The 21,309-nt window shown below is 36.3% G+C and overlaps 1 protein-coding gene across 2 annotated transcripts in view; it reads left to right on the top strand.

Moving 5' to 3' along the window:
- Positions 1-21,309, top strand: part of ADAMTS6 (ADAM metallopeptidase with thrombospondin type 1 motif 6) — a 145,868-nt gene that overhangs the window by 15,002 nt on the left and 109,557 nt on the right. For both annotated transcript variants that reach the window (XM_063423009.1, XM_063423007.1), the window contains 3 exons: positions 4,955-5,160; positions 5,687-5,770; positions 6,262-6,407. In XM_063423009.1, the coding sequence (XP_063279079.1) occupies positions 4,955-5,160; positions 5,687-5,770; positions 6,262-6,407 (436 nt within the window). The remainder of the gene's footprint in view (positions 1-4,954; positions 5,161-5,686; positions 5,771-6,261; positions 6,408-21,309) is intronic.

The following is a 21,309-nucleotide window of genomic DNA, read 5'->3' as shown; positions in this document are numbered from 1 at the left end:
CACAATAAATATGTCAGCATTATGGTTGTCAATAAATTTGGAACTGAGTCCACATCTTTCTTGTTTATGGAGGTTTATAGTGTTTTGGTACTGTCTTTTGGTCCAGTTGGTTGACATTATTCTATTATAGTCAAATATGTGATTTACATGTGCCTTATGGGCAGAATTATATACTTTTGGTGGAGAGATATTTTCTTTGAAAAGTAGTTTTAACTTCTACAGATAAATGTTTCAAGTACTCTCATAACCCTTGATTAAACTGAAAACTAACTTTTTGAAGACAGTGTGGAATAAATCTGACAAGTTCTTTTAGAGCACAAAAGTAATTGTTTAACATGATAGAAAAATGTTCTAACCTTGTCAATTGTTTATATTTCTGCAATAGCTTATTCTTAAAAGTTCAGGCCTAGACAGTTGTACTCGGTGAGGTTCAGTGCATGGGGTAGACTGAAAATAACTAATCTTAAAATAAAATAATATGACTGTTCATTGATATAATTTATTTTAGCTTCTTTTGGAGTTTATAATGTTTAGTGGCACCAGCTGTCTAAGCTTACAGTACAGGTTGTCTGCAAGATCCCATTCTCGGGAGATAGCTTTTTCTGGAGTGTTTTACTTAATTGTGTTTGTGGAATGTCAGACTTCATGTATGTAACTTCTGTTTGAGTTTGAGAGCATTATTCAATATATGTGCTTGTAATACTGCAAAACAAGTCTCTTAAATGTTACTGCCTGCTAACTGATTGTAAAATAAGGGTTCTAGTATATGTTCATTTTACTGGGACAGCTGTCACTTAAGCCTCTTGAAGTAAGTGGAAGGTTTTGAGATGTAGGAGCATGCAATTTTTACCATTATTATACCCCTACAAAAAGAAAGGATATTGGCCTCTGTTGGGTCTTATTTTCTAGAGTAGTGCTTAGAAGTCATTGCCCTCCAAGCCACGAAGCAGCCACTTTTGTCAGATTGTGTTCAATTATTCTACTGGTATCTGTCACATGGATCACAGGTGGATTAGAGCTATACATCTTGCATGCATTTTTTGTAAAACATGGTATAATATTTAGCATTTATTACTTTGTATAATTGATGATACCTTTATTTTTGGAAGCTCCTGTGCAACCCCTGAGCTTTCATAGCCCAAAGTCCTTAATTACTGTAGTACTAAAGCAGTGCTTTTTTACAAGCCTGAGATTATTATGATGCTCATTCATCTCAGTTTCTCCTTTTCCTGTTGTTCTGTATACTACTTCCACTTCATTAAAATGTCTAAAAAAATTTACTGTCTGCTAAGACTGCAAGGTCTTGCTTTTCCAGATGACATTCTGTTTTACCCTCATGGGTACCAAAGCCTTTTAAACTCATTTTCTGAGCACTGTTGCAGCTTTATGTTAAAGGAAAATGGCATACAAAGCATCCTGAAATACTTAAAAAGCTAAAAAGTAAAGTCAAATATTAATTTTCAGTTTCGCAGCTTTCACACCCAAGGATTAAATCCAGATATTCAGTGATGTTTAGGGAATTTGACTGGTTTGGGAAGTTTTGAACAGTCCAATTCTGTGTTTTAAAATGTAACAAAGTTACAAAGTTTTAAAATGTAACAAAGCCTTTTGGCAATATATGATTTATTTTATCCGGAGACTGATTTTAACTTTACCTTCAGAACAGTTTTCCTAATATTATATGGCGAGAGGAATCTACTTGAGTAACTGTGCCACTATTCATTGTTTTTCAAGTTTGCCCCACTGTAAGCTAGTTTATTTTGTACCTGTTCTCCGTCAGGGAAGTGGTCAGGATTTTGAAGTGTTGATAGAGACGAGGGGAGTGTAGTTTCTGACCTTTCTGAGAAAAATAGAATAATAGACAATAATAGAATAATAGACAATAATAGAATTGAAAGCGGAGTACAGAATTTGGTGGAAGCACAATCAGAATTGACTGGGATGAGTAAGTGATGGGCTACTTCATAATCAATGGTAGAATTATGGTAGCTAAAGCTATGGTAGCTAAGAGGAAAATTGGAGAGGCATGGAGAATTAGATGAGAGCACAGGATAGATTTTCATAATTTAAATTCGATTTTAAGCATTTAAACATAAAAATGTTCAAACTAAAATGTTGAATTTGTGTTTCATGTATGTATTGTCACCAATTAATCATATTTTATTAAATACAGCTGAAGTCACTAAGGCCTTGGTAAGAAGTTTTTCACTACCAGATTCCAATTGCTTCAGTGGGGTTTGAGACCACTGGATTATCTTGCAAAATGCTGTATTTGAATAGGATTGAGAAACAACAAAAATTGACATATGAAAGCTGCAGAGTAAGAGTAAGACCTATGAAAGAGTAGCAGTTTATTTCTTGATAGCTCTACTATTTTTTGATTTAGGTAGTGATTTCACTCATGGCAGACTTTACAGTCAGTATATTCTAAAATGGAATACAAGCTTGCTAGGTGCATGAAATAATGGTGATAAAATATTTAGGAAATACCAGCATAATGTTTTGCTTTGAAATATTGCCATAGTTGCATCTAATATAGAGAAGTTTGCTATTGTATTTTGAGTATGCTACTGCATATTTTTTCTATTTGAGGCTCTTTCTCTCTCCCTTGACCACCACCCAATATTTTAGATGACTTAAGAAAACTTGTGTAAAGTAGTTGTGAACTCCACAATTACATGGGTTTGGATTTCTTTTCAGTTGCAATTTAAAACCTAATTTCACACTTCTGTAATAATTAATTTGGGGTCAATTATAGTATTTTTCTGTGATTTTTTCTTTATTTTTCCTTTTTATTTTTACCTTTTTTTACTTCTTCATAACTATGTTCAATGTTAATGGAGTTAATTTTTTTCTTTTTTGACCTATGAATATGATGAAAGAATAATGTAAGTTGCCACATAACTGTTTTCATTAAATAAATTCTAGATCTTTATTTATTGATATATTTTAGCTTTAAATAAATTAGTCACTGTTATTTAGTGGGGGTTTTTTTGCAAAAAGCAGCATAAGCATTGGAGTGTACATGGAGTGTAAGGACTTTTTCCAGCTTTCTCATTACTTTGAGATGATCTGAAGTCTAAGCTTCTTATCTGATAAGGACATGAGAAATGGTTGTTCTTGTGGAGTCTTCTGAGACCTTTGTTTGAAAGATAGTATGAAGATGATTCCAAAATAGCCTTTTTTTTTTTTCCTCTGAAAGTTTTATGCTTGAAATCAGAAGTTTTTAAATGTTTAGAACAATTTGCATTTTGAGTGAAAATTTTGAATTAATGTGGAAGCAGTAGTGCCTTTCTAAAACACTTCCAGCAGTCCAAGAGCATCAGAAACCATCAGCATTTGTTATTTGAAAAAGAATGAATTTTAAAATAATTTAGTACAGTATCTGTCAGAGAAAATTCCAGACATTCCTAAGTCACTGTTAAGGTGAGATTAAAATCTTTGAACATTTCAAGCAACTTTGAATTTTCTACAATAGAAGTGAAAAACAGGAGAAAACTTAGTAGTCATTACAGAATCCAAACCAGGCTTTAATATTTTATACAGAGTGTTTTTAAAATGGATTATACCCATTGCAGAATGAGGACAATTTTGTTACTGGTGTTTTTATAACTACCAAGTTTATTTAAATTTTTTGACTTTTCTAAAATATGCGCCTTTTAGAGCCCGTACTGTAGCCTCAAAAATTATGAAGCACTGCAACACTGGGAATGCTGAAGGTTTGTATTCCTGGTTTTGACTGAACGTACATTCTTTGTGGTGTAGTTTTTCTCTTTGAAATCAGTGTGCTTAGCTGACTTGCATAAAGCATTGTTTTTTTATGGGAGGTACTGGTTCTATCTCTGCTCATCCTTAGCTGACCCTGTTTTAGTGGAAGTAATGATGCATCTCAGATGTTGCTCACTTGAGCAGTCCTGTTCAGACAGATAAAAATGTATCTATTAATGTTCTTGTGCTCATCTCTAAATACCAAGAATAATTTGGATATTTTGAAATCTTACTTAGATAAAACCAGACTAACAATATATTTTGCTAAACTTCAGCTTGAGATCTGTCTTGGCTCTTGTGGAAAAGGGATATATGATACTCACTAAAAAAGCCAAAAAATTTAATCCATGCTTCCCTTCCTTTGTGGGGAAGAGTGGATTAAATTTTGGCCTCCAGACAAGAGTTAGAATTCAGAGTTGTCTTGTAATGTTTGTTTTGCTGATAATTAAAGCTCTTTGGATTTTTAATAATTTATCTCTTCCAGCCAATAAATATTTTTCTATGTATTTACCTGAAAGAAAAACAAGAATCAACATATCTGAACTGAAATTTGTGTTGAAATAACTACGGCAATTATCCCATGTCAGACCATTTAACACTTTCTATTACAGTTATTTTTTACAGGTTGATAAAATATAATCTGATAGCTTTCTGAAGAGAAAATTGAGTCATTTTGGGCATGTAAGCTTAATTGCCTAGAAATTACACACTTTTGCAGGAGAGAAAAAGCTTTTTAGTGTTTTATGAGCATGTTTAATTCATTAGTAAATTCTGATAACTTTTGCATTAATTTTGAATTTTTGGTTTCTAGTATTTTTTTCCCAGATGTTACAGCTATCTTGTTCTTACTCTTAAAACTCTGACATGTTCTTGTGGTTAATTATAACTAATCTTTAATAGTAACATAAATGTGCCAAAATCAGTTCTATTAAGAAAGGATTGTTGGTTTATCATCCTAATTCATATTTAAGAAGACTTGAGATTATTTGAGCTCAAAGCTGGCTTTCCGTTACATAAGTTATTTAAAAATAATTCAGAAAATAAGTAAATTTAGTTTTTCTTCACCTCAAGAAAGACTTTTTTTTTGTTAGAACCTCGAAGATGGCAATCTCAACATGAGACAGCTGCACTTGAATGAGTTTTACTAGTGACTCCCTCTCAAGTATTTAATTGTTTTGGTTCCTAGAAGACCTCACAAGGAGTGGCAAACCTTGGTGGATGAGTGGTGCATCTGCTTTCCCAGCCAATGGCACACTCGGCAGTCGCAGCCGACAGAAGAGATCCGTGAGCCTTGAACGGTTTGTGGAAACACTGGTAGTAGCAGACAAAATGATGGTGGGATACCATGGTCGCAAAGACATTGAACACTACATTTTGAGTGTAATGAATATTGTAAGTTTCATCCTTCTCTGTGTTCCTATCGATACGTGTGTGCTGGAATGATAACGGGCCTGTCGAGCGTTTGTTCATTGCTATGAATAGTGCTGTAATATGTCTACTAGCTTGCAGGAATTAATAGTTTAAATGCCGAAAATTGTAGCATTTTGGGAAAAATGCAGGACTTTTTCTGTCAAAAAGTATGTTGCAGTTCCTTTTAAATTGTTGTCTTTAATTTTGAATTCAAATAATTACATTCATATTATACAGTTCTGCTTACGTCGACACTCTAAATGTTCATTGTGCTGGATGAATTATGAAACAAGGTATAAACAATTTCAATTGAAACTGAAAAGTATGAAAAGGGTTTTTTTTTAACTGAATGGTCATTTTTTTGGTCAAAAAATCATTTGTATTTAGGTGACAATGATACTTTACATTATGGAACTACATGAGGAAATTGGGTTAATTTTTAACCGTTTAGGAAGCAAGTAGTGTTTCTTGTCTGACTTTGTGCCTTTTCTTATTTTCTGGAGGTCAGGTTGCCAAACTTTATCGTGATTCCAGTCTAGGAAACGTTGTGAATATAATAGTGACACGTTTGATTGTCCTCACCGAAGATCAGGTAAGAGCTGTCGTGCTAAGCTTTATACCTGTGAAATACAAATTACATTATTGTATAATACAGAGTTATTTAATTATAGCTTGAAGTGGCTGGCTCTGAGTACAAAACCTATCATGTAATTTTTCACTGCTTTAATCAAGATGAAGCAGTTCAAAGGAATATTCCTCGCGTATCATCTCAAAGATATGTATTCTTACTTCAGGTGACTATTATTACAGCTTCGGGGATGTCAGTTTTATTTTTAGATCTGTATTTTGATTTTTTTCTCTGTATTGACAAAATGATTATTAAAGTTGGAGCAGAAAGAATGATGGTTCAGTAATACACAGCTGAACTTGGGGTCAGATTTTACAGAAATAAAATTTGGCAAGAAGATTTTATTCCTAGAAACCACTGCTTCTAATTATAGTCCCATTTTAGTTTTCAAAAGGCTTAACAACTGACCTTAGTAATTTGTTTGGAACATTTCTGGTATGCATGTTGTATTGCAGCCAAACTTGGAGATAAACCACCATGCAGACAAGTCCCTCGATAGCTTCTGTAAGTGGCAGAAATCCATTCTCTCCCACCAAAGTGATGGAAACACCATTCCAGAAAATGGGATTGCCCACCATGATAATGCGGTTCTTATTACTAGGTATGATCATTATAAGTATTGTGTTTGTTTTATTTCTTGTAGCTTTCTTGTTCTTAGCATATATGTGTCTAGAGGCTAGTTGCAAAGTAATGTATTTGGTAGGTAACCTTAAAAGGAGGAAAATAATTAGATGACTTGTCTTAAATATATCAGATTAATAAAGTTTAGATTAAGAATTTGGAAAAGTAAGATCTGCAAATCACTTGCTTCTGCTGTTATTTTCACTTCATACTTGCCAATGCAAAGTATTACAGTAGAAAAGATGGATCCTATTGAACATTGTATACGTTAATAATTGAAAAGAATTCATAAGATCGCAGAGAACAAATCAGAATGAAAAATGTTTTGTTAACTATGTAAAGTGTTTCTGTAAGAATTTCAAGCCAGAACTTCAACTAGTGTAATAGTATTTCTCTGAAAACAGGTTCTTGCAGATTCCAGCAATATGAGACTCTTCTTTGTAGCTGGTTTGATTTATTATGCTTAATTAAAATGAGAACTGACAATTTTAATAGGTAGTTTAAAAACCTGCATATGTGCCCATTTTTTTGCTTCTATTTCACTGTTACTGTGATAAATTCAACATTACCTGCACTGTAATCTTAGGATCCTGTTAAAGGCATTTGTGTCTGTCCCTTTGCAGTTTGGGGAAGGCAACTGTAGTTTAAAAGGAGATAAGGCTCACTGTTGTTTAAGGACACTATTTATTCTTTTTTTTTTTTTTAAGTAGCAGAAGGTGCAGCAGCTCTAATTTGGATTAGGATGTTTTTATTATGATTTCTGCTTTCCAGGACAAATTCTGTACTGGTCTATATGTAACCTATTTTGGAATCATTGCATTCACTGCAGAAAAATTGAAATAGTGATTTTTGAAATAGTGACATACAAAGCATATTTTGTATAATTCTGTGTAAAATTTGTGGAATTTTTTTTTTTTTCCGAGGGAGGTGGGTTTTTTTTTCTAGGTTTTGTTTTGCATAATGAACAGATCTTTTTATTTTTGAGAGGAAACAGAAGCTAGTGACTCTCTTATATGTATTTTGTGTTCATATTTCAGATATAATTGTTATGTACGATCTTAAGAACTACATAGTAAAAATCAGAATGATAAAATGCTACACTGACTCAGAAAGCTTTAAGATTTCAGAAGTGTAAAAATAAGATTAAACTCTAATGCAAATAAATTGAATGAAATTAAAAATATAATAGTCGCATTCTAAGGTCTTAATTTTTCACAAAGGCTTTGTTTATTGTCATTTTTGTGCATATAAGTCCTTCACTAGGACTTTTGAAGTGGAATATGTGTTTACAGCTTTGCTACACATGAAACCTTTACTGGTATAATTTAGACAAGTGAAAAAATGTAATCCATGGGTAGTATGGTTGTGTCAGTTGAAGCTCCTCAATATACAAATGCATAAGTTCTATTGGCAGCTCTGTATTTTTACTGCTACAGCTGACTAACCTGACACTTTGTTGGTGTTATTCTGGCACTACAGATCACAGGTGTTTTCTTTCACAGCTGTGCTTTAATGTGTTTTATTACTGTGTGTTCTGTACTGGCTTCCCTGATGTGGTAGGATGTTCCAATGGGATGTTCCCAGTGTACTTCTGAATAGTTCTGTGTTTCCAGACAAAAGCTTGAGCCAGTGTTAACTTACAGGCCTCTAACTGTAAAAGGAACTAGTTTTGAGAGAACACGAGTAGTACCTATTCAAAATTACATTTTTTCATCAAGAACTAATAAATTGTTGGGGTTTTTAATTTTTTTATTCTTCATTTTGAGGACTATAGTTATCTAAGTATGTAGCATGTGTAGCATATACGTTTTAAAAGGGGTGTAAGAATTTTATAACTTCCTAGTTTTCGTCTAAGAAGTTTACACCTCTACGAATATACCTATATTTTAAATCAACAAAGTGCTTCAGTGTTGTGTCTGCAGGCTAGTAATACCTACTTTTGTAGGTATTTTGTTTACCTTTGTAAAGTTCACTTAGGTGTGCTTTCACAACAAAATGCTTCTATTCATTGATTTCTGTAATAGTTGTAATTCCTTAAAGTAATCACAAGGGCTGCACTAATAAATTTGAGTGTATAAATTAAGCTTTTACTGAAACTGCTAGCTATCATGACTGTGACTAATAAAAGGAATCAGCTTATGTGAAGAATAGATAGTTCTGTTTTGGGTCAGAATGAGTAAAGACAGTTATATTCCTATAAACATGTAAATCCACTAACTTTAATAATTCTAAATGAATTACTGAAATTTTGATAGACTTGTTTTCATTGTTGTCTGTCTTTCACTTGATGAACCAGATTTAAGACATTATATGCAAAAGAGAAGGATATAGCTATGGTTCTTTAAACTCATAATGTACTGGAGAGGTCTTCAATAACCACGTCTATCCAAAGGAATTTGAGCCTATACTACCAAACATTAGGATACTTTTTAGCCACTCCAATAGTGTTTTGAAAGCAGTTTCCTGAATCTGTCCCACTGATGCTGCTCTGCTTTGTAAGGAGTAGTTACATTTTTATTGACTTTGACACTGGAATCAATTTTTGCTCATTGTGTGTACTTCTATTTTATGGAAAGTAGGAAAGTTTCAGTTCAACATTATGAATAGTTTTGTGTTGATTAAAACCAGATTTTTCAGTAAGTAGTTTGATGTATCTGAAAATATTACCAAATCCTAGCTAAGTATTTGAGTTTGCAGATACAACAGTCTTTATCTGAAATGTGGGGCAAAGATTTTAAGAAAATGAGTCATTATCTTCAACTGTGTAAATCTCTTTGCTATCTTTTCATGTTGCTTTCAAAGATGGCATGGTCTGATCTGGGAAAAATGGTATTAAGGCTGCACATTCTGTAGGAGTGTGTCTGCTTGACCAATGCAGACAGACTTCTGTATCCTAAAAAGCTGTATGCTAAAGCCAGATACCCTCACTGGAGTGGAGGTATGCCAGACTGATCCCTTAAGTCCCAGGGAGGTGTTGCCATGCCTGCTAAACCACCAGACTTTGGACAAGAGCCTGCCTGTGTTTGCTGTGCCTGGTGTATTGGTCCATCTGGTTGTGGTCCTGTAGCCACCCTGCAGTCTGCTAAGTGGGTAGGGAATTGTAGAAAATTTCCTGTTTGCTAATTAAAAATACATAGGCCAGAAACTGGCCTAAGACCTTATATTGTGTATCACCTATGTTTTTTCCTGTAAGAGGCTATATTCTCAGAGTTCAGTGTTTTACCCTGAAATTGTCCCAGTTGGGCTCTTGGAGGTGGCAGATGAAAGTAAAATACTAAGCAGACTTAAACTAGGATGTTGATTATTGGTGTAATGCTGATCAGAGTTGCCTCTTTTTCATGAAGATTTTGGATAAATCTAGTGAATCCTTAAAATTATTTTGTACTACAAAATAATAAAAATAGGAGAAAAACTTGTATAGCTGTCTAATCTCAGTCCTTTGACAAAAAAAGAGCTCTTGCATTTGGTTCCTGTATTGCTGCATCATTATGTGATGATCTTGCTTTTTAGCACAATGTCAGATTGTCAGATAATTAATTTTAAAAGCCAGTGTAAATTCTGAGGTTTGTGCAACCCACTCCAGTGTAGAGGTATCAGTTTGCCTTTCTGAAGTTCTTATTTAGTGATTTGGTTTTTTTAACCTTCCTTGGTAGGCTGCTTCTTCTTTTTGTTTCTTCAGAAAATTTTTAAGAAATAGAGTCTCCATAGATTACAAACCCACAAAACTTAAGAACTATGGTGTACAGCTATTACTTTATTTATGTTTTTGAACCAAGCTCCTCTTCCATTTCAATCAATTGCTTCCTTCTCTTGATCTTAAAGATCATGAAGTAGGAATTGTGGCATTCCTTAAGAACACCTTTGTTAGCTATACATTATAAACAGAAACCTTCCTTTTCCTGTGTACCTGCACAGAATGGTAAGGGCCAGAAGGTTGGATTCTAGGTTACCCTTTGTATCAGGATTGAGAAGGTGAAAATTTTTTTTAAATGTCTTTTGTTTTTCTTTTACACTGGAAGTGTTCTCTAGTGCTACATTTGTCTATAGATAAGAGGATTAGTTTGATTTGTCCAGGTACTAAATAGTTGTTTATCCAATGGATGTGTGGCTGACTCTTTAACATTGCAGCAATGGAGTGTTTGAAACATTTGAAACCTCACTCACTTAAGGAGACAATACTTTTCAAAAACTGTTGAATGAAATGTCACCTACTGTTGATAGTTCACACATCATGATGTTTTATGGGAACATTCCTTGCAGAAAACTTAGTAGAATTCATTTTAAGCCTGTAAGCCTGTATGGTTTTATGTAGATACACCTTCTGAAATTCTTGACTTAAAATACCTTGAAATACAAAATCCTTTTACTTGGATAGAAATTCACTTGAGTTAGGTTCATGAGTGGTTTAGCAACAATTAATTCCACAGCCCCACTGGACTGATATGCTCTGTTAGAAGGATCCTTACTTGATTGAACAAATAATCAGAGCTGTAATTGTTGTTGACTAAGTGAAATACACCTCAAGTTGCAGGTTTTACTGATGAGAGTAAAAATGCTCAGTACAACAGATGGTGTATTTTTTCTATCTGTCTGGGTCTTGGGTTTGTATATGTACAATGTTGTGAGACAGTGAAAGAGGTCTCTCTTAATAGACACTGGTATTTTTGCCAGGTACCACTGTACTTGTAACTAATTAAAGAGGTGTATTGCCGAGCAGTGTGATATGACTGCTGTTAGCATTAGCACCAATATTAATATGCAACATTTCTCTAGCAATGCTATTGAAGCCCATATGGGAGGTATTAACGTTGTTACATGGTGGCTTTTTCAAGTCTTTCAAGGAGAGAATTTTACAGAACTGGGTTATGTTTATTGTATATGTATAAGATTAATTTCACAGTGCTTCAGTCAGTTGTTTCCTCATTCATGTGCCCTTATGGGTAAGGAACACTTTCACTTGTCTGTAAGATGCATTCGATCTGGCAGTGCTGCCAGTTTTACTAAGGGCACAGAAGTATATTTAAATGGCAGCAATTCTAAACTCCTGTAATTCTTGTGGTTTATAATCTAAGAACAAATATGTTTCTGACATTGCTGTAGATATTCAAGAGCAACAAAATGCTTCTTATTTAATTTTGAATACCTGTGTAGAGCTGACCACAATCATGCCTTTAATATTTTTAATAACGTTAGGAGTGTTTAAGCAGCTAGGTATAGTTTTGTAGTTGCATTGTCCAGATAGCAGTCCTAAAAGGAAATTGTTTAATGGACACACTTGCCCTTTTGCATGTCAGTTACCTGTAGGTTAGTAATATATTTTTATTCTGTAATTGTAAGTAATGTTCTCCCATCAGATTCTGTACTAGTTGGTAGTGATCAGCCAGGACTCTGCACATTTGTTTACTCATGCAGGTTCAAGATTGTTATGCTTTTTTTCTTTTCTTCTGGGCTTCTTCAGTTGCTGCAAGGTTTCTCATTTATACAAGGCACTCTTATCCCGCTCTGTGAGCACAATTCCCTAGCTTTGTCCAATAAATCTGTAGATCCAAAGCATTTCTGTTCTCATGAAGCCTTGTCTTGGATCCTCATCCTGTGGCTAGTTCCTCTGTTAGTAAGAAGAGTTCCAACTTCAAGCAGTAATTCTGTGTCTTGTTTCTTACTTGACTCTGAAGGCCATTAAACAGTTTTCACTTTTTTTTTTTTTTTTGTGTAGCCTTTTAGCTTGTTCTACTGGAGTTCCTTGAGATGAATTTAAGTACCTGACAGGAGACTATGTTTCCTTGTTTGATTTTTGTGTGAAGATCATAACAGTGTTGTCCACTGACTTAGTTTTCTTGTGACCACATGTGTAAGATTGAGGGAGAGGCTTGAAAAGCAGAGGCATATATTGCTCTTAGTGTCTGTCTGCAGACATATAAAATATAAGAACCCAACTTTCCAAATAATAGCACTAAATTCCCACTCATCTTTGTTTTCAGGGAATTGAAAGGGTCTAAGAGGAAAAATATGTCTGCATATTAAAAATGATGTATTTGGGATAAAAAACCAAATAAAATTGAAGTCTGCTAGGGCTCTGCTCAGCAGACTAAGGAAAGTGAGGCATTTTATGTTGTATATGGTGTTTCACATAGGAATATTTATTCCAGGGTTTCTATGCAGAATATATTCCTTACACTCCTTGTTAGAGACCTACTGTTGACCACTTGAATCGGTCATGTTGCTAGATATGGCACCACTGTCATAGCTTTTATATTCTTACTTCTGTGTCTAAAACGTCTTAGGGGTCTTTGCTACCTCTGCTAAACCATATTCTTTGGAATGATGACCCTAAGATTGATGAAAGAGAAATTGTGACTGACACATGCAGCATAACAACTGTGAGCCATTACAGCAATACCTGATCTGTGTGTAGAGGATTCACTTTAGATAAATCTGGGTCTAGAGACATGTTCCAAGATTGCATTCTGTCAGGGGGAGGAAGCCTATTCAAAGATCTCAGTGAAGAATTCTCTGTTATCCATTTTCTGTCTTTTTGTGAGGTGAGGATCCGTAGGCTGTGACATGATGGAAATCAACAGATGAAACAGGCAATGGAAGAAAATAGGATGTAGCTGGAAATTAATACAGTCCCTTGGCATAATATTCCCCTTTCTGTGACAGTTATAAACTTGTTGGGTGGGTTTTTTATTCTCCCTCTCATGTTAGCAGAATGAGGTTGAAAATATTGTTCAGGTGTCCACTCTTGGCTTCAAAATTGGCAGAATATTTTTTGTGAGTTTTTTGTTTTGTTTTGGTTTGGTTGGTTGGTTGGTTGGATTTTTTTGAGGGGTAGATTAGGATAAATTTTATCTTTAAACTTTATTCCTGGATTTTGTAGCTGAAAGCAATCAAATTTGGGATTTGAGAGAACTCATGTGGAACAATAAAGTAGCTAGAATGTGAATCTGAAAAACTGCTTATTGCATGGCAAATGTCAACCAGCAGGTTATTTGCAGCTAATTAACAAGCACAATGTGTTGGTGGAACATTTTCTAATTAATAACAAGAGTGTTATTTTTCATTTCTGATGCCATTAGTTGACTCTTAGCTGGTTAGTTACAAGATGTGTATTCTGATCTAGTTTATAAAATTTTACTCTGCGAGGGTGAAAGGATGGAAAGGGTATAAGGTATACCCAGAGTTTGCCTAATCCATTCCAGATGGACAAAATGTGTTCAAAATGTGCTTTATTTAATACCAAATCCAGGAGAGTGACCAATGTCATGGAGTTAAGCTCAGATTTTCATGCTCTGACTTGAAGTCTGAAAGCTCTTGTCTTTTTAATTTTTTTGTCGCTGTTGTTACACTGATTAAAATAAATGGTACTGAATATAAAGACTGAATAAAAATAATGTTCTGAAATAGGAGAGACAAAAATTTTGGGTGTAATGCCACAAATTTATCTTTAGATATGCTCACTGAGGGGAGCTGGTTATATACCAGCTATAATCATCAAAAATGGTGATTTTCTGAATTGGAATATTTGAGAATATCTACCAGCACACAGGATGAACAATGCAAGTCATAGCTGCCCCAGTTAAACTCTTCCTCTAAATATAGCAAGGAAACTTTTGGCAATTAAAAATGTATCAGGAAAACCTACAAAATGCCAAACTACATGTGCTGTTGATAATAATGGTATGTTCATGTCTTCTGTAGTTTATAAATAAATTTTTCCATTTGCACACTCAACTTACTAGAGAAAGAAAAAAAAACAGTGAAAAATACTTCTTTATGCTCTATTTCCCCCCCTTCTTTTCTCCAGGCATTCACCTTCTGAGTTGCACAAAGGGCCATAAAACTATTCAAATTATAGTTTTTCCAGGAAATGTTTGGTGGTAATAGTTTGGGATATCTGCTAAAACACTCAGTTACTGCTTGGCCAGATATCTGACAAAGGGCTTTCTAGCAGTTTGAAATGTTGTATTTTGCTTTTTTTTTTTTAATAAAGTACATAGACTTCTTTAAAAATCTCTCATTTTTAGGTTTTCTTAGTAGTCTAAGTAGAATACCTACTTATTCTATGTTTTTCACTTCTCTTGGGGATGTTATTATTTTCATAACCTACAATGACTGGCAGAATAATACATTTGCCAGTGAGTATTTTTTTTTCTCATTCTTAACAATCCAGGAAAACATATTAGGCCCATATATTCCCTGGATTTTCATAGGTTTGGATTTTGTTTCTGATCTGTTGCATAAATTCTGTCTCTTGCCACACAGGAATATACATATTACAATTTCATGTTTTCTTCAAATTTTAAACATGACTCTGGACTATTTAGCTCAGCTTTACAGCTACCTTTTATTAGATTGGTTATGTATAAGAGTACACTAAAAATGTGGTTTTAATTAGGACACTGGCTGTAAATTCGTTCTTTTAGTGGCACTATCATATCTATTTAATTTTATTGTTCACTATTCTCTAGTTTCTGATAATTTACAACAATCTATCTAATGAAGGACATGATTCTTAATGCTTTGAAGTCAGTTGCAACATGCTCATTATTTCAGTAGAAAGTGGATAAGATTTCAATTTGAGTTTCTGGCTATTTCATTTTAATTATGCAAATAGTGAAGTAAAACCTAAACTGGGCACTGTCTGTTCCATGCTACTTAAACTTTCTGAAAAATGTTGCAGTGGAATAATGAAGTAATGTGCATGAGTGTCTCAACCTTTTTTAAATTAGGTATGGTATTTTCTCTGAAGAGTTACACATTTCTGTATTAAATTCATGGCTTTTATAAACTTCTTAACTAATTTTTAAGTATATTCAGTGTGTTGGAAGTACTTTCCAAAGTGATTAGCACTACTTAAAGTGGGGTTTTTTGGTGATTTTTTTTCTCCCCCCGCTCACTTGCTCTCAGTGACTTTACAACAAAGAAGTAACACTTCAAGGGAAGTGTCTGGAAATTTTCTAGTCAAAGAGCAAGTGTGAATAGGCAGGAGCAGAGCATCTTATAGAATCATCTCAATTAAAGAAATAAATGGTATTTCATGTCTGCAGTTGTAACTCTTCTGTTTCGCTTTCATAAGCGAAATGTAACTTAATGTAACTTAAATAGCTATTAAATGAGATGTAACTTATGAAATGTAACTTAAGTAGCTATTAAAATTCTGACAGAACTGGATGGTGAAGTAAAGTAAAAATCTGCAGTTAAAATTCTGTACTTGAATATTTTGTAATTGCTGTGCTTGACTAACCACATGTGCAGGGCTAATTGGTACTGAAGCTGATTTTGAAATCAGATTTGCTAAAGAAGAAATAAATTTTTTCTTTAAACTCATATAAAATCAAACACTTTTGTTTCCAGCTCAAATACAAATATTTTAATGAATGAGGAAATAAGAAAGAATAAGAAAACACATTTGTTTACGTGTGATATATTCAGAATTAAATTACTGCCTGTGTTGCATTGCCAATTATTTGTGAATATGCATTCCCAGTTATTTCCTTAACTGGCATTTCTACTTTTCTAAAGACACATGTTTTACTGTCATTACTGTATGAAGTAAGTATCAGACACTTGTTATATAAAGTTAACTCTGGAAAATATGTTTACTGGAATATAAAGACTGAGATAACACTGGAAACTAACTGAAATTCTGGTCAAACCATTTATTTTGTCACAGCCTGTGAAAGAGCAGTGGTTTGACAAACTTTAAAGAATTAGATGTGCAATTGTAAACACATTTAATGACTAGCAAGTCTTGTGTAGATTTACTCTCTCATACACTGTATTCCAGTTCCTCCTTCCATTATTTTTTTTCTGTTTTCTTTTATTGCTGCTGCACTGACCTATTGTCAGCAGGTGAAACTGTGGCAGTGGGAGTATTCCAAGTGTGACTATACTCCACAATTGCAACAATTTCTGGGGGTTTTTTATGCTTTAATTCTTACTTATTTCTAGACTTGTAAATCTCTGAACTTCTGATTTGGCCTGTCCTAGCTGTCTATCTTCTCATCAAACTAATACAGGCCAGCAATAACAGTATTATCAACACTGAATAAAAAAAATCTCTTCTAATACTGCATAATCAAATGTCATTTGTAAATCACTAGTCATTCATTAAACATCCAAACATGCACTTATGCAAAATTGTAGATACCCCTAATTTAAACTATTAATATACACTATACATAATATATCAAATCTGTATTGAAGCAGTCCAAGACACCTGGTCTCCTGCAGGCTGATGGAGTCCATCTGTCAGAGAGGGAGAAGAGCATCCTCAGTCGTCGGCTTGCCAAGCTGGTGAAGAGGGCTTTAGGTGAAAATTGCTGGAGGAAAGAAACCTCAGTTCATTCCACTCCTACCAGTTTGATCCCAGGGCCTGCAAGAGATACCCATACCCTGGAGGTATGGGTATACCAGAGGTCAGCAGGGGAACACAGCAGCACAAAGGAATTCCAGCTGCTCGAGACAGTAAGTTGGCTTCATCCTTCATCAAGGACCCATTTTAAGTACCTCTGTGCTAATACATGTAGCATGAAGAATAAGCAAAATGGAAACCTGTGCCTTCCTGTGGGGCTATTGTCTTATCAGTGTCGTAGAGATGTTGTGGGATGAATCCTGTGGCTGAGTGTTGGAGTGGAATGATGGAGGCTGTTTAAAAAAGACAATCAGAGCGCATAAGCAGAGGGTGTTGCCTTCTATGTCAGTGACCAGTTGGAGTGCATGGAGTGCCTGGTGACCTGTAAACTGTGAATTTACAGATTAGGATTAGAGGGAGGGCAGGTGACATCATAGTGGGGGTCTGAACAGGAAGACCAAGAGGGTGAGGCCCTCTATAGGAGCAGCCTTGTGTTCCCAAGCACTGGTCCTCATGGAGACTTCAGCCACTCAGGGAGCTGTTGAAGGGACAGCACAGCAGTAGAATACTGTGGGATGAAGACTTACACAGGGAAGGAGGGGTCCAAGAAATCTGGTTAATATTCAGGGGTCACCTCCTCTAGGTCAGAAGCAATGCATCCTAACAAAGAAGTGAGGCAGAAGTGTCAGGAGGCCTTCAAAAATGAACAAGGAGTTTCTGGACAAATTCAGACACAAAAATGTTAGCCTGCAGAGGGTAGAAGAAGAGAAAACTAGCCTTGAAGGAATACAGAGAGATTGTGGGAGCAGGCAGGGATCAGATTAGGAAAGTTCACTCTGATAGAATTAAACTTGCTGAGGGCTGTCAACGACAACAAGAGAAACGTCTCTCAGTATGTCTGTGATAAAAGGAAGACTAGGGAAAATGTGGGTCCTCTCCAGAAGGAAGCAGGAGACCTGGGACATGGAGAAGGCCAAAGTACTCAATTACTCTTTTTCTCAGTCTTCACTGGCAAGTCATCCAGCCACCCAGCCTGAATTGTCGAAGGCAAAGGCAGGAACTGGGAGAATACAGAATCACTGCCTGTAGGGTAATATCAGGTTTAAGACCACCTAAGGAACCTGAAGGTGCGTGAGTCCATGGGGCCTGCTGGGAGGTATTCAGCTGTCTTGAGAGAACTGCTGGAGAAAATGGCTAAGCCACTATTCATCATATTTTTGAAACCATGACGGTCCAATGAAGTTCCCACTGACTGAAAAAAGGAAACATAACCCCCATTTCTAAAAAAGGGAAAAGAAAATACCAGGAGAACTACAGGCTAGTCAGTCTAACCTCTGTGCTCAGCAAGATCATTGATCAAATGCTTCTGGAAACTATGCTAGGGAAAATAAGGAGGTCGCTGGTGACAGCCAACGTGTTTTCACCAAGGGCAAATTGTGCCAGACCAATTTGGTGTCCTTTTGTGACTGGGTTATAGTTTTGATGGATAAGGGAAGAGTGATTGATGTCATCTACCTGGACTTCTGCAAAGCAGTGGGTACATGACGTTCTCATCTCTAAACTGGGGAGACACAGATTTCGTGGATGGACTACCCAGTGGATAAAGAATTGTCTGGGTGGTTGCACTCGAAGAGATTCCCAGCCAACAGCTCCATGAACTCATGGACATCAGTGATGAGTGGCATTCCTCAGGGGTCGATACTGGGACTGGCACATTTTAACCTCTCTGTTGGCAGCATGGGCAGGGGGATCAAGGGCACCCTCAGCAAGGTCACTGCCAGCTCCAGGCTGTGTGGGGCACTCGACACGCTGCAGGGAAGGGATGGCATCCACAGGGACATGGACAGGCTTGAGAGCTGGGCCAGTGCAACCCTCATGGGCTCAGCAAAGCCAAGTGCAAGGCTTTGCACTTGGGTTAGGGCCATCCCAAACATGGATACAGGCTGAATGGAGAATGGATTTAGAGCAGCCCTGCAGAAGGGATCTTGGGGGGATCAGCAGATGAGAAGCTGGACATGACCTATCAATGTGCACATGCAGCCCAGAAAGTGATTTTTTTCCTGGGCTGCATTCCAAGGAGTGTGGCCAGCAGGGCAGGGAGGTGATTCTCCCCCTCTGCTCTCATGAGACCTCACCTGCAGTCCTGCATGCAGCTCTGGGGCCCCCAGCATAAGGAGGATGTAGACCTTTTGAATTAGGTCCAGAGGAGGACCACAAAGGAAATCAGAGGGTTGGAGCACTGTTAGGCTGAGGGATCTGGAGCTGTTTAGTTTGGAGAAGAGGAGGCTCAGGAGGTGACCTCATGGCTCTCTACAACTACATGAAAAGGAGGTTGTAGTGGGGTGGGGGCCAATCTCTTCTGCCAAGTCTCAAGTCAAAGGACAAGAGGAAATGGTCTCAACTGCGTGAGGACGTTCAGATTAGATATTAAACAATATTTTTTCTCTCCAGGTGTAGAATAAGCATTAGAATAAGTTGCCCAGGGAGGTAGTAGAGTCACCATTTCTGGAACTGTTCTCAATGTGGCACTTAGGGATATGGTTTAGAGGTGACAATGGTTGTGCTGGGTAGGTGGTTGAAGGGATGACCTTGAAGATCTCTTTCAGCCTTGATTATTCTGTGGTTCTCTAAATTGAAAGAGGCAAGTACAGGAATGAGCAGTGTGACCTGGCAGCCAGGAGGGCCACCCGTGTCCTTGGGGGGCATCAGGGACAGCACGGCCAGCTGGGCAAGGGAGGGGATTGTCCTGCTCTGCTCTGCACTGGGGCAGCCTCACCTCCAGTGCTGGGGGCATTTTGGGCACCACAGTATAAGATATTAAACTATTAGAGAGTCTAAATGAGTGCTACAAAGATGGTTAAGAATATAGAGGAAAAGCCACATGAGGACTGGCTGAGGTCAATTGGTCTGGAGAAGAAGAGACTGAGGGGACACTCGTCATGGTCTACAGCTTCCTCACGGGGAAACAGAGGGGCTGACACTGATTTCTTCTCCCTGATGACTAGTGACAGAACGTGAAAAATGCCATTAAAGAGAAGGTTTAGACTGGGTGTTAGAAAGTTTCTTCATCCAGAGGGTGGTTGGACACTGGAAAAGGCTCCCCGTGGAAGTGGTCACAGCATCAAGCCTGCCAGGGTTCAGGAAGTGTCTTGTGCACATAGTGTGATTTTAGGGGAGTCCTGTGAAGAGCCTGGAGTTGATCTCAATGTCTTTAAAGGTCCCATCCAACTCATGGTATTTTATGATTGTATGATTTAGACTAGTTATTAGAAAGAAACTCTTCACTGTTGGTGGTGAGGCACTGCTACATGTTCCTCAGCAAATTGTGAATGCCTCATACCTGAAAGTGTTCCAAGCTAGATTGGATGGAGCTTTTATCATCTGGTCCAGTGCAGGGTGTCCCTGGCAATGGTGGAGGTGTTGGTGATCTGTAAGGTCTGAGATTCTGTGAACACTGTGGAGACAGCCCAAAGCTGTTGTATGTGCATTGCCAAGGCTTACCACCATTGACATGTGGTAGTGATACCTCAAGCTAATAAATTTAATCAAAAATTTGCATTTATTTTTTTAAATTTATGTGCACGTATCTTCTTTTGAGTAATGACTGATCACTTCATTAATAGGCAACAGTTACATTCAAGCAATTTAGAATGGTTTCTCCTTCTCTCTGATTTGTGGACCCAAGCCTTAAACCATGATTAAAAATTGTTTTAAGTACCTGATTTGTATCTTCAGAATAATTCCTTAAGTATGCTGTACTAACTTTTGTATACAAAGTAATCTGTAAGGACCAGTCTTAACCAGCTAAAAACCAAAGAACATTGTTTCACCTTTTCCTCTTTCTCTTCTCATCTACTTTCATTGTGCATGGTGTTGGACTAGAATTCCTTCTGTACCTATTATTTATTCTGTTTTATTCTCTATTTTTCCCTCTATTTTGAACTAGGTTATCACTGTACATCCCTTCAAACTAAAATACACTTTACTTAATGGTTTATATAAGCTTTTACTTGAAACTTATTCAGGCAAGCACTGAATATATAAAGTGTTTTAGTGTGGAAGAATGTAGTGGTGAACTTGCATTCTTTCAGAGAGAGGAGAGATATTTATTTTCAGTATGTATTTTCCTGCCTGAAGATTAAAATTTCCTTTAATAATCTTTATACCACAGCATGATTTTTTTTGTGGTAGAACAGTGCAGTGAAATATACTGCATTCTAGTTGGAGAAAAATCATTATTTGTTACATGCAGCAGTTTTATTTCAATAAACTTGATACATCTATTTATGTGTAATGGATAAATTGCAACTGTTTTGATCATTAGAAGAATCAAAAATATATTAAAATATTCAGCTGTGAGAGAAACCCAGATGCAGTGTGGCTGCTTTGGCTGTAAAAGACGATTTTAATCTTCCTCAGCCTCATCCAAAAGGCCTTTCTGCTATGAGAATAATATATAATTATATAATTATAATACATAATTTTATCATCCTTTGTGACCTCTATAAATTTTACTTCCCTTTAAGTG

This window comes from Prinia subflava, chromosome Z (assembly GCF_021018805.1).
Source record: "Prinia subflava isolate CZ2003 ecotype Zambia chromosome Z, Cam_Psub_1.2, whole genome shotgun sequence".
NCBI classification, from domain to species: Eukaryota; Metazoa; Chordata; class Aves; order Passeriformes; family Cisticolidae; genus Prinia; species Prinia subflava.
This window is presented reverse-complemented; position numbering and strand designations above follow the sequence as displayed.